This window comes from Neophocaena asiaeorientalis, unplaced genomic scaffold, assembly GCF_003031525.2.
Source record: "Neophocaena asiaeorientalis asiaeorientalis breed wild unplaced genomic scaffold, Neophocaena_asiaeorientalis_V1.1 scaffold62, whole genome shotgun sequence".
NCBI lineage: Eukaryota > Metazoa > Chordata > Mammalia > Artiodactyla > Phocoenidae > Neophocaena > Neophocaena asiaeorientalis.
This window is the reverse complement of record NW_020175191.1, coordinates 1-12,395: the sequence shown is the minus strand read 5'-3', so window position 1 is coordinate 12,395 and position 12,395 is coordinate 1. Positions and strand designations below refer to the sequence as shown.

Here is a 12,395-nt window from a genome sequence, read left to right as displayed (position 1 = left end):
TTTTTTTTTTTTTTTTTTTTTTTTTTTTTTTTTGCGATAAGAAGCACAGGGGACTGAGAGCCCGCGGCAAGAGGTTGCTCGCTGGAAAGCGGAATGGAATCGTAGAAGCAATTCTCGCGAGATGTAGAGAGGCTGTAGCCTGGCCAGAGGGGCGGAGGCCTATAGCGGGGCCACGTGGTGGCTCGCGGAGCTGAGTCTCCGGCGGGCGTCCAGTTTGGGTCTAGGTTGGAGTTGGAATCGTGGAGATGCGGAAGGAAACCCCGCCCCCGCTAGTGCCCCCGGAGGCCCGGGAGTGGAACCTTCCTCCTAATGCACCAGCCTGTATGGAGCGGCAATTGGAGGCTGCGCGGTACCGGTCGGGTGAGCCTAGGTCCTGGGTCTGGGAGTTCCCTCACCCCACCCCGAATGCCCTTTCCCGGGACTAAACCTTCCAGCCTTCCCCCAGCCCCCCGCTTACCCCGCATGCCATCCTCACCCTTGCCTCGCGTCGCTGAGCTCAGTCCCCAGCCGTGCTCGGCGTTCCTGGGTTCCGATCCAGACCCGGCCAGCTGGCTGCTGGGCGGTCACCAGGGAGATTAGCCCTTCCACTCCTCACGCGCTGACAGCTTGTATCTCCCTTAGATGGGGCGCTTCTGCTCGGGGCTTCTAGCCTGAGTGGCCGCTGCTGGGCTGGCTCCCTCTGGCTTTTCAAGGACCCTTGTGCCGCCCCCAACGAAGGTTTCTGCTCCGCTGGAGTCCAGACGGAGGCCGGAGTGGCTGACCTCACTTGGGTAGGGGACAGAGGTATCCTAGTGGCTTCCGATTCAGGTGAGTCACTTTCTCCTGAACCTTACAGGTGGGATGGAGGCCATGGGTATAGGTCGGGCTGTGCTCAATTTTTAAAATCCCATACTCAGTGCTTGGGGGAGCTTGAGGGTGTTGGTCCCGAAGGAGAGTAACTGTGTAGGTAGGAAATACCTTCCCCAAGATTCTAAATTGTTTGGTGGAAATTCGTAGTATAATCCATAACAAAATTAAGAAATTAATTGGAACTATTTTTCTTCTCTGTATCCACAACCCCAAACCAAGGATAATCTTGATCTTAAAGATTATGCCGAGGCCAATCTGTGCTCTTTCCATTTCTTCCCATTTTGTTCTTAAATGCCTTTATTCGGCTTTCTTTGCCTTGAATGTCAGTCTCAGCAATGGAGGCTTTGACATTAAAAAAAAAAGAAATCAGAATATGGACGTTGGCAGGCATTGCATGGAAGGATAAGTGTGGGACATTAAAGATTGAGCCTCTCTGGCGATTGAGCTTGAACACTCTATATTCAGGGCAGCTATCTGATGATTTTCTATACTTAGTCACTGTACAACATATTTTTATGTTATTCAACATATTTTTATGACTCTAAGACATTTATTCAAATTGTTCAACAAATACTTTAGTGTCCAAATAACTGGGAATATTTAACCATACGGCCTGTGTGCTGCTCAGATCACTGGGGAGATTTCCTCCTTGTCTCCTGAGAGCTTAGAATCCTAGAAGCGAATTTCTGTCTTGGCATAATCCAAGCTTGTTTCCCTCATCCTACTCCCCACCCCCAACAGGTGCTGTTGAATTGTGGGAGCTGGATGAGAATGAGACACTAATTGTCAGCAAGTTCTGCAAGTATGAGCACGATGACATTGTGTCTACAGTCAGTGTCCTAAGCTCTGGCATGCAAGCTGTCAGTGGTAGCAAAGACTTCTGGTGGGTCCCTCCTCTCATCGCTCCTGTTTCTGGGCCTCCTTTGGGTGTCTTTAGCATCATATTAGCCTCATTAAATTATGTTTTGGGCTCATTATAAGAACCCAGTGACTAATTATGACATGCCTATAAGGTTTTCTTAGAGATTTTTGCAATCCATGGTAAAAGTAGGCTGTACCAGAAGTCCAGTAGGCAAAGACATAGGGCGTTCTTACTTGAACACACGTTTTTATGTAGGTAGTGTAGGTCAAATTAAGCCTCTGTTTCCTTTTACTTCTTAGCATCAAAGTTTGGGACCTTGCTCAGCAGATGATTCTGAACTCATACCGAGGTGAGTGCATGTTCTTTCCTTTTCAGTCCTGGCTTTGGCTATTTTGTTTTTATTCTCCCCTTTGGGCTCTTTGAACTTTGCTTGCATGTTAGTGATATCAATTCTTTGCTCTCCTGCCTGGTAGTGTATTTCTTCCAAAACTACGGTCAGGCTCCAATGTCGATTCTAGCCCTTTTCATAATTTCCCTATTTTTTTTCTTTTTATTGACAGCCTCACCACCTTCTTGGTCACCTGAGGCTGAAAATCCCAGTCCTCTTCCACTCCTCCTGTTTCCCACTATCAGTTGGTCCCCAAGTTCTTTGGAGTCTTTTTCCATTTCGTCAGTGACCTTCTGTTCCATTTCTTATGCTCCCATTTACTTTCAGGCTTTATCTTATTACAGACGGTGGCACTCATCTCATTGTTCTTCCTGTAATCTTTAGTCTTTCATTGGTTTCTTGTGGCTTGCAGGTTACAATCTCATGTTCATGTCCTGGCATTCAAGCCTTTTTCCTGTCACTCCTTCAAGCATACCATGCTATCTAAACCCGATCACAGTAGATCTTTGGCATTCTCCAAGTATAAACCCTGATACTTGTGAATCTTGAACTTTTGCATATTCACCTCTATAAAGTCTCATTTTTTTGGTGAGAACCATCACTTTCTATTAATGTTCCTTTTTCTGCTCACTTTCATTAGCAGCACTAGCAGTTGACTTTATTTTGGGAGCCATTCCTCATGAAGATACCAAATCTTAATGAAGATAATGTATAGAGCGTTAATGTGTGTGTGGCTAAGAGATGTAGATATGGGTGATCACTGGTTCCCCCAGTGACTAAGTGCCTTTCTCTGCCAGTTCTAACTTCAAAGTGCGTGATTCAGATATGAGCGAAGCAAAATCATAAACTCATATATCTCCTGGAGCTTCATGGTCGCTTGCAGATAGTTAGACAATAATGTTAAAATGTCAGTGCTCAAAGTCTACTGTACTTGCCTTTTGTTTCCTAGACTTACGATGTGTTTTTCCGGTCAGTGCTAAATAACTCTTTTTCAGCACTTGTTCCTTTCAGCCTTTTTAATTAGTTCTTTGTGTTTATTCTTATTCCCCCCACTGATTCCAAATTCCTTGAGGGCAGAGGAACCACATATTTTTTTTTCATCTTTTGTACTCCCCCATGGTGTTTGTCCCAAAGCTTTGCTTTTCTCAAGTGAGCAATACATTCCTTTTCCTCGTGTTGGCTTTCCATGGATTCTATGGAAGGTAGTTTGAGCCCACACTTCTGTCTCAGGGCAGAGCCACATTCAGACTATCTCAGAAAGTCTGGTTAAGTCACTTTGGAGAAGGTGGTTTCCACAGCCTGTAATTAACATTTAGCGGAGACCTTTAACAATTTTAGCATGTAGCCCTAAAAGAATTTTGAAAAAGTGTACCCTCTCACACATTTTCAAATTAGTATCTAATTTAAATTTAACTAGTTGCAAAGAAAGTTATATCTGGCCATGTCATTTATTGTACACTTTTATAATATGTTTGTCAAAAATTTGGATTTGCAGATTAAGCTCATTTAATTTATGTAAAACATCTACCAAATAACCTAACTGCCAAAAACCATATGCACTGTTAAGCCAGTTGGCCAAGTGGGACTTAACTTTCAGTCAGAAAAAGTCTGACTTTATTTTTAAATTCAGATAAGCTTATGGATGTCCTTATGACAACCACCTGTCATATGTTTCAAAATTCTCATTACTAAAGAGAAGAGATCAGTGACAGAACCACACTTGTGTTTGTGGTGTGGCTGAGAAAGGCCAGCCTCCTTCACAGAATTTTACACAAGTGCTCTTTCTTTGTCTCAGGAAAAGCCCCTTTTGTTTTATTCCTTAGGTTTTTATACTCCTGAGCATCATGGTAAGGTTTGGGGTGGGTGAGAGGTGTGTATTTCTTCTACACATGGGAGAAGGGTGACTGTGAGAGTAGAGGTCAGCACTGGCAGGTTATAGGCAGCTTCTCAGTTCAATATGGAAGAAGAACATTAGAGAAATTCCCTTAAAACTCTCAGTGTCCAGAACTCCCTCAGAAGTCTTTGTATGCTACCTGGAGGCATGTGTGCTACTGCTATTCTAGGATGTCTTTACTGTAAATTCCTCTCCTGTTCTTATTCAGCATTTAACTTATCTTCCATGTCTTTAGTGATTCATTTTTCTCCAAGCCTTTTGAGTTTTCGTAATGATATCAACATTTCCTCTTAGGTTTCGTCTAATCCAAAAATCTCACAGAATTTGTTAATTTGCATCGTGAGACTAGGCCTATTTCTCACACCCTCCCTCCTACCCCTTCATAGTGTCTGGGCTGCTTGATTGTAATGCCTGCATCTTCTCTGTCTTATTTCTTGTTCTGTCTCCTTTACAGCTCACTCTGGGCAGGTCACCTGTGTTGCTGCCTCTCCCCACAAGGATTCTGTGTTTCTTTCATGTGGTGAGGTGAGATATAATCTCTTTTTTCCTTCCCACATCCAAACCACACTCAGACCATTTAGACCTAAGTCTAGTGTGGAGGGCTTCTGGCCAGCAGCTTCTTCTTTGGATTGTGAAGCCCTTTTTCTGTCCCTTCTTTCAGGACAATAGGATTTTACTGTGGGATACCCGCTGTCCCAAGCCAGCATCACAGATGGGTGAGTCTGAGAGCCAGTGGTGGGAGAGTGATACTAGGAACCCACCTGGAAGAGGCTTTCCTTGGCCAGAGTCAGAGGCAAAACTGCCAGATGCCCAGTCACTGACACAAATGACACAACTGCTTTCTTTCCCACTGAGGCACATTGTTTGCAGTGGGTCCCAAGAGGAAGGGCTAGTTACTGGGTGGGTCCCTTACATTTCCTGGATGGGCGAACAAAGGGGTCAGAGCTGTTATCTTCACGCTTTGTTTTGAAACTTGCCCGTGATTCACGTCTGGAAAGGGCAGGAGGCTGATGGGTAGATGTAGGTTGTGAGGGTCAAGGGTGAGGACAGGACTGCCTTAGCAGGGCTTGGGACACTGAATAAAGGTGCTCCTGGGATGGCGAGTGACTTCACCTGGGAAGCTTCGGCTCAGAGCTGGGCTCGGAGTCTCGTTCCAGACCCCTCTTCCTCCCTTTGCAGGCTGCAGTGCCTCTGGCTACCTTCCCGCCTCCCTGGCTTGGCATCCTCAGCAGAGTGAAGTCTTTGTCTTTGGTAAGGCAGCACGTCGAACTGTGTGTTGACTCTGGGAAGGGGAGGATGAGCCAGAGAGCTGACCCCATAATTCGAGACTCTGGCTGCTCAGTCTCGTCAGCACGCTTGGGCGCAAGGTGAATTATATTAATGCGGGTGCAGGGAGGTGGGGTGACCCAAAAGTGGTTTTAGTTTAGCTTTGGAGAACATGGTGATTCTTGCCCTCGTAGATTTGATTCCTGACTCTTTGCTGTGGCTCTTGTATTCATGGCTAGAAGTCAGTGGGCCGCAAAGCAAGTGGATTGCTACATGGGGAATATTGTTGTCTAGCAGGGACAGTTGTGTTAACATGGTGATATGGCTGTGTGTATGGTGACATAGTTTGCGATAACAATTACGTCATCCATTAATTTAATTTCCAGAACCCCCAAATGACTAGTTATTCCTACTTTACCAAAGAGGAAGCTGATGCTCAGTTTCTCCCCTTGCTCTGTAATGTTTCTCTGTAATGCTTAGGGTGGTTAACTTGTTCAGGATGGAGGACCTAGCATTCAAATCCAGATCTGGCTGAGTCCACAGCCCATGCTCGTAACCTCTGTGATGTACTCCCTCTTTCCTTCAGGTGATGAGAATGGAACTGTCTCCCTTGTGGACACCAAGAGTGCAAGCTGTGCCCTCAGCTCAGCTGTGCACTCCCAGTGTGTCACTGGGCTGGTGTTCTCCCCGCACAGGTACTGTTCTTTGTCATCAAGGGCCTGGTGGGTATGAATAGGAAGAATGAGGGGGGATGCTTGCGTTGACGTAGCATTAGCTGATTGGGTATCTCCTTAAAGCAGGCACTGTTGTAGCTGAGGTTTTGGAATGTGAAAGATCTCTTAAGACTGTAGTCCATTTTTGGGGTTGTATGGTCTCTGACTGCAAATGGCTAAAATATGGTCTTGTTCCTGCTCGACACCCAAGATGATTAATACTGTGGGCTTGTAGGGCTGTGTGGTTGGAAAGCCTGTGTTTCTGGATCATCACTGAAGCTACAGGGAGGGACTAGATGGGATGGTTAGTTGCCAGGATGGCTGTCAACCCTGACTTTGCTCCATTTTCCTCATCTTTCCTTGGAACTTGTACCTAGACTTGAGTGGTAGCCAGGCCTTAACCCAAAGTGGGGATCAAGCCACCTTCTCTGATCATTTTAGGTGGGCTTTGGGGACTACCCAGTCAGGTTTTGTCTTGAGAACCATGGGCTTTATGTCTGCCAACCCCCTCCTTCTCTCCTAGTGCTCCCTTCCTGGCCTCTGTCAGTGAAGACTGCTCCCTTGCTGTGCTGGACTCAGGCCTTTCTGAGGTGTAAGTGTGCCGTGGAGCCCTGTGATCAGGAATCAGGGAGGGGAGCAACACGTGGCTGGGTCCTTTTTCTCTTTGGAAAACTGGGTTGTCTCTTTCAAGGAGACTTGGTGATGGAAGCAGGCCGACTGCTGACTGTCTCCCTGTTCTGGGGGCGGACTCACAACCAGCTCTGTCCCTGGTAGAGGAGGAATGTGGTGGTGGGTGTGATTTCTGATCCTGACATCCCGACTGACTCCCAGAAAGAGACGGTCTACCCTTTTCACACAAAGAACCTCATGTAGGAAATGCAACCTGCTATAGGGGGAAAGGTACCAGACAGAAGATCTGATTGTACTTCCTTCTTTGCCATGAGATGCTGTCTGATACTGGCTCATATCACCACCCTTGGTCTAGCTATCATTTCTTCTATGAATATAGGGTCCTAGACTGGATGATGAAGTCTTCTGTGGGTAGCTACACCACTATGCTGGTGACTAGGCCATATATGGTGAAGTGTGCCCTGGGTGTGTTGGGTCTCTTCTTTCCATTTCTGCTTTTTCCTCTGTCTCTTACTATGCCCACACTTTTCTTTGTTCTCTTGTAGGTTTAGAAGCCGAGCCCACAGAGACTTTGTGAGAGATGCCACTTGGTCCCCGCTCAATCACTCCCTTCTTACCACGGTGGGCTGGGACCATCAGGTCATCCACCATATCGTGCCCACAGAACCTCTCCCAGAGCCTGGACCTAAGAGTGTTGCTGAGTAGATTGGATTTCAGACAAAAAGCAAATCCCCAATGAGTATCCACTCCCTTTGCCCCTTCCCTCTCAGTTGGTGAGACAACACAGGAGCCTTTTACAGTATGTTGGTACACCAGATCTGTGCAGTTAATAGGCATTGTCTCTCAGCCTGGGGTAGGCTGGATTCTGGGGTCCTGTAGCCAGGGAAGAAAAACTTCCTTGAACATGGATATGTATGTATCTGAGTGTGTATGTGGGTAAATAGCTTTTGTTATGGGGGGAATAAAAAATTCATGTCTGTATGAGGTATGGGATGTGGGCATCCCTGGATTCTTGGAAGCAGCTCATAGAGATAGGAGCAATTTTATTTTTTTATAGAGCTTAAATTCACCTTTGTCATGGGCAGTGCTTCCATTCACATCCAGCCCAGCTCACCTTGAGGAAGAGCCAGGACACTCACCACAGTTTTGCGCATCCCTTGTTATTAAACTGAGCCAGAAGTCCAGTTTCTGGCTTAATAAGAAGTTTGGCTGGTACCTGTGTAATGCCCCCACCCCACCCCTGACCCCCATGGAGTTGTGTATATGAGAGATGAGTGTATTTCTGTCATAGATGCCATAGAAGAGTTTCAGGATGGAGAGCTTAAAGGCATTTCAGTTAAAAACTGACACAGACTTGCATAGGAATGTCTGCCACTTTCCCACCTGAAAACAGTCTGGGGCCTGACCTTTTTTGCCTCTGGGCCCCTGTTTCTGGATATAGGAAGCCTAAATGCTATTTTGGGGGACTCTGAAAATTTTGAATACGGCATCAGAGAAAGAATCGGAAGTACCGGTCAGTGAAATAAAAAGTTGATTCATTGTTGGCTTGTCTTTTGAAGCGTGTATGTCATGTGCCGTTAGACATGCTACTTACGTGAGTCATCAGGGTATCTCTTATAGCCTGTTACTTTTTTGTGTGCTTCCCCAGCCCCCCAGAGTAGCTAGCTGGAACTTAAGGTAAATATTTGGTTACTTGGTTGGTGGCTACTGCCACTTAGAAGTTATGGATCAATTACTGATTGTATTGAAACTAAATTAAATCAATTATGTCCTTTGTGTTTTGCAAGTTTCGTTTAGCTAAAATATTATGAAACTGGGGCAGTTTCATGGGCAAAGTATTTGTAAGTAAAACTTCTGTGTTTCACCCTTGCTGAGCGTGAGCTCTGTTCTCACAATTACCCTGGAGTAAAGACATGGGAATTTGTTGTCATATGATCTAACTGTCGGGTTTGAGGGGAGATGGAATTGAAGCCCTCACTGTTCGTAAGTGTAACTTCTTGGGAGGTAATAGGATGTGTTGGTAGAAACACTTAAGTTCTTCCCAGCAGTAAAAGCTTAAAATTTGTGATCACTTAGAGAAAGTGAGGTAGAGGGTGAGGTGGGTAGGAATTAAATTTTCATGGGCATGTTCCTCATGGACTGAAGAATGGTGGAGAGAAGAGTCATTGAAAGAGATAAGAGTCCAAGGAAATGAGTATAATGTGTCAAGGTGGTTAAAATGACATCAGCGAAGGAAAACCTAGAGTTTGAAGAACCATGTTACTTAATGTAAAAAATATTAGTTTAGATTCAGATAGATCTGTGCTGATGCAAGTAATTCACATCTATTCATGATCATCACCAAGACATTTGCAAATGTAATCGAAGTCACAGTAGGAATGACCCTCACAATTGTGATTGAATGTGTCTATAACAGTGAGAAAAAAAAAGATGGTTCAAAATAGAAGGTGACCTCAAAATAATCAGAAATGTAGTATCACATGCAGTGCTGTTTACTAGGCCATTGACTTGGGAGTAGTTTCAGTAGAGTGAGCACAGATTTGCTGACCACAGATGGAAATGGGCTCATTTTGTTTTTTTTGTTTAAAACTATACAAGCATATATTTTGCATTTAATTTCACTGGTTCAAATATCCAATTGCTGGAGTAAGTCCATTTTCCTATTCTTATTCTTACTGGGAAGTCCACTAACCTGACCGACTATATTCCACCTCTGATTTCTGGTGCTCAGAACAACAAACACTGAGGTTGGCTCAAGTACTGTTTCAGGTAGCTCCAGACATCAGGCTGGTTCTCCAAGATCTGTCCTGCCCTACAGGACGGTAGGAGGCTGGTCAATTACCAGCTCTATAGGCATTAACTGCTGATCCACAGTCGCATTGAGGCAGCAAAATCACCCAAGCTCTGACTGCTCCAGACTCCCAGCCATGTTTCCTCTGGGCAGCATTATAGAAAGGGCAGGAGATTGGGAGGGTGGGTGTGGGAGGGTCTCTGTAGTTTATTTATTTATTTTTTTTGCGGTATGCGGGCCTCTCACTGTTGTGGCCTCTCCTGTTGCGGAGCACAGGCTCGGGACGCGCAGGCTCAGCGGCCATGGCTCACGGGCCTAGTCGCTCCGCAGCATGTGGGATCTTCCCGGACCGGGGCATGAGCCCGTGTCCCCCGCATTGGTAGGCGGACTCTCAACCACTGCGCCACCAGGGAAGCCCTCTGTAGTTTATTTTTTAATCACTCAGTTACAGAGGGCTCCAAAACTCTTGCCACATCTAGACCCAAAAGTAAAGGGCTCTGATTCGTAAAATGCAGATTTCTTGTTGCATTTGGACAGTATGAGCAATGTGCTTTCATATTCTTTGTATTTCTGTAGTTGTTTGACTTAACTGTATCTACAAACTAAAAGAATAGAAAAAAAAAAGGTTTGTTCCAAACTATACTTACATAAGCATTTCTTTCAGTAAGACATACATCAAATTTTTGTATGCATCCTAGGGAAGTTTTAGGGCACCTAAAGAGAGCCAGCATATGTGATAGAAGCTGAAAGAATTCATATCAAATCACCATTCGTAGCAACTTTCTTACTGCCAATCTCTGGGTCACACTGAAATTTAGAATCACTTGTGCAGGGAACTGATTTTGTTTGGAAAAAGGGTGAGGAAGCTCTAGTCTCTATTTTGATGTAATTAAAATCTCTCAAGAGCATCAGCAGTCTATATAGCTTGATTTTGGAAAAGTAAAGGAGGCAGACCAGTTTTGAGCCCCAAACACATTTTCTTATTGAGTTCTTCATCAAAAACGGGCAGTTGTGGAGTTTTTCATCTTCATTACATGGTCGTAGGACTAGTGCAATCCAGGGAGTGAAGGAGGTGCAAAGATCAGGACAGGAAGCGTTAACTCATTTTAAGTTATAGATACAGTCACTGATCGTAAAATCTTTTATCATCTAGAGTAAGGTTTAATGTAGTCCTCAGCGTATTCTGGAAACTCCTTGTCTTGTAAATGATCTGCTTCTTCAATGTATAAGAGATCGTCAGAATTCAAAAGGTCAGTAAGTAAAGGGTTTCACCCCCAAACACCATCCTTTCAACTTTCTGGTGGGAAAGCCAGTGCTACTGGGTGCAAGTTCCTTCAGTGAATGTAGACATTTCATTGTCACTGTGATGTTGGTTGTCAGATTCTGGTATATTTCACTTCGGGAGGCACCATGTTATAAGCATTAGGAACTTCAAACTAAAATTTTCCACTCCAATGGTAACCCTTATCTAGAATCTCAGCTGAAAGGAATGAAGCTTGTTTGAATCAGAAAATGTACTTTACATGTGTAAGTATATCAGCTTCAAATTCTGCCAGATCTTTAACAAGCAACTTGTCTCTCACAGAAACCCTCTGATTAGGATAGAAACTGGCCGATGTACAGGCCCCTGACCATTATCCAATGTCAATTTGCCTGGCAGAGTTAGCATTAATGCTACCTTTGACCTCGGCACCTGGAGACACAGGCTGGGTGCCCCACACCATTCCTGGGCCCCTGTTGCAGTCTGTACTTGGCAGGGCCAACGTGGGCCTTGTTTGTTTTTCTTAAGTTGTTTTTTAAAAAAAACATTATGATAAAATTTACCATTTTAACCATTTTAAGTGTACGGTTCACTGGCATTAAGTACATTCACATTGTGCAGCCACCATCCATCATCCCAAGTTGAAACTTTGTACTCATTGAATAATAACTCTCCTCCAAGATCTTGACGACCACCATTCTACTTTCAGGTCTATGAATTTGACTATTCTAGGTACCTCTGTGAGTGGAATCGTACAGTGTTTGTGCTATGTGTCTGGCTTATCATTTGATTTCATAAGGTGTTGACTTGCTCCTCAAAGTGTGGTCTGTGCGCCAGCAGCATTGGCATCACCTAGAACTTGTTAGAAGGGCAGAGTGTTCAGACCTCCGAAATCAGAGTATATTTTCACAACTTCCCCAGTGACTCCTGCATGTTAATGTTTGAGAAGCATTGGCTTTATCTACTGAGAATTCTAGATGGGTCAGGAACCAGGCAGGGAAGTCACCAGACATTCAAGAGTGAGCAGCTGTGGTGTATCAGAAGCTTTTGGGCATCGTGTGTGGTAGTGAGCAAGACGGACATGGTCAGTCCACACTTCTGCAGCTTAGTCTAGAGAGAGAGACAGGAAGGAAATAATGTTTTAGTGCTAGCCAAAAGAAATAAAGATTGCTAAACAGAAGGATGATAGCCAGACATGAAGAAGTGGCAAATCTTCCCTGGTGAAGTGACATTTGGATTGAGTCCTAAAGGTTGGATGTGAGTTAGCTGATGCTTGGGGCTGGGGAAGAATTCCTGATGGAAGTGGCAGTGTGAGAGTCCTGCTGTGGAAGGAGCTTAGAGCTTTCTAGAGAAGGAGGTCACTGCAGCTAGGGCTAAGTATGGAGGTGGGGGTGCAGGATAAAAGGAGATGAGGTTAGTTGCCACTGGATGGTGGGTGCTGTGAGCCATGCTGAAGATCTCAAACAGCGAAGTAATGTGTTGGATGCGCTTTTGAAATGGATTCCACTGATGTGCTTTGGAGGGGAGACTATGGAAGCTTAAAGAGGCCTAGGTTTTGTTTTGTTTTTTTCTTTGACCTAAGCCACCAGGGTGTAGGCAGCTGAACTAGGCTTGGCCATTTGGCTACTCCCATGTAGGACTTAAATCTGGAGGCAGTGCAGAAAAGATTCAAAGAAAGGGTATCTGGCAATGACGAGTGACAGCCCAGTGGCGGCAGCACCAGTCCCACCAGTGGAACTTT

General features: G+C 44.9%; 1 protein-coding gene and 1 pseudogene across 2 annotated transcripts; one reads left to right on the top strand and one right to left on the bottom strand.

Moving 5' to 3' along the window:
- The first annotated feature begins 54 nt into the window (after window positions 1-54).
- On the top strand, window positions 55-7,570 carry WDR77 (WD repeat domain 77). 2 transcript variants are annotated; one of them, XM_024764937.1, is made up of 11 exons: window positions 55-360; window positions 622-807; window positions 1,591-1,732; window positions 2,011-2,060; window positions 4,448-4,518; window positions 4,655-4,709; window positions 5,173-5,244; window positions 5,846-5,954; window positions 6,496-6,564; window positions 7,148-7,223; window positions 7,279-7,570. In XM_024764937.1, the coding sequence occupies exons 1-11, from the start codon at window positions 246-248 to the stop codon at window positions 7,339-7,341; spliced, it is 1,008 nt and encodes a 335-aa protein (XP_024620705.1). In that variant the 5' UTR covers window positions 55-245; the 3' UTR covers window positions 7,342-7,570. The 2 variants fall into 2 exon arrangements, with proteins under 2 accessions (XP_024620705.1, XP_024620704.1); XM_024764936.1 differs by having other exon boundaries at window positions 7,148-7,570.
- Window positions 7,571-9,745: 2,175 nt separating this feature from the next.
- On the bottom strand, window positions 9,746-12,389 carry LOC112413036 (NEDD8-conjugating enzyme UBE2F pseudogene; annotated as a pseudogene).
- Window positions 12,390-12,395: the final 6 nt, after the last annotated feature.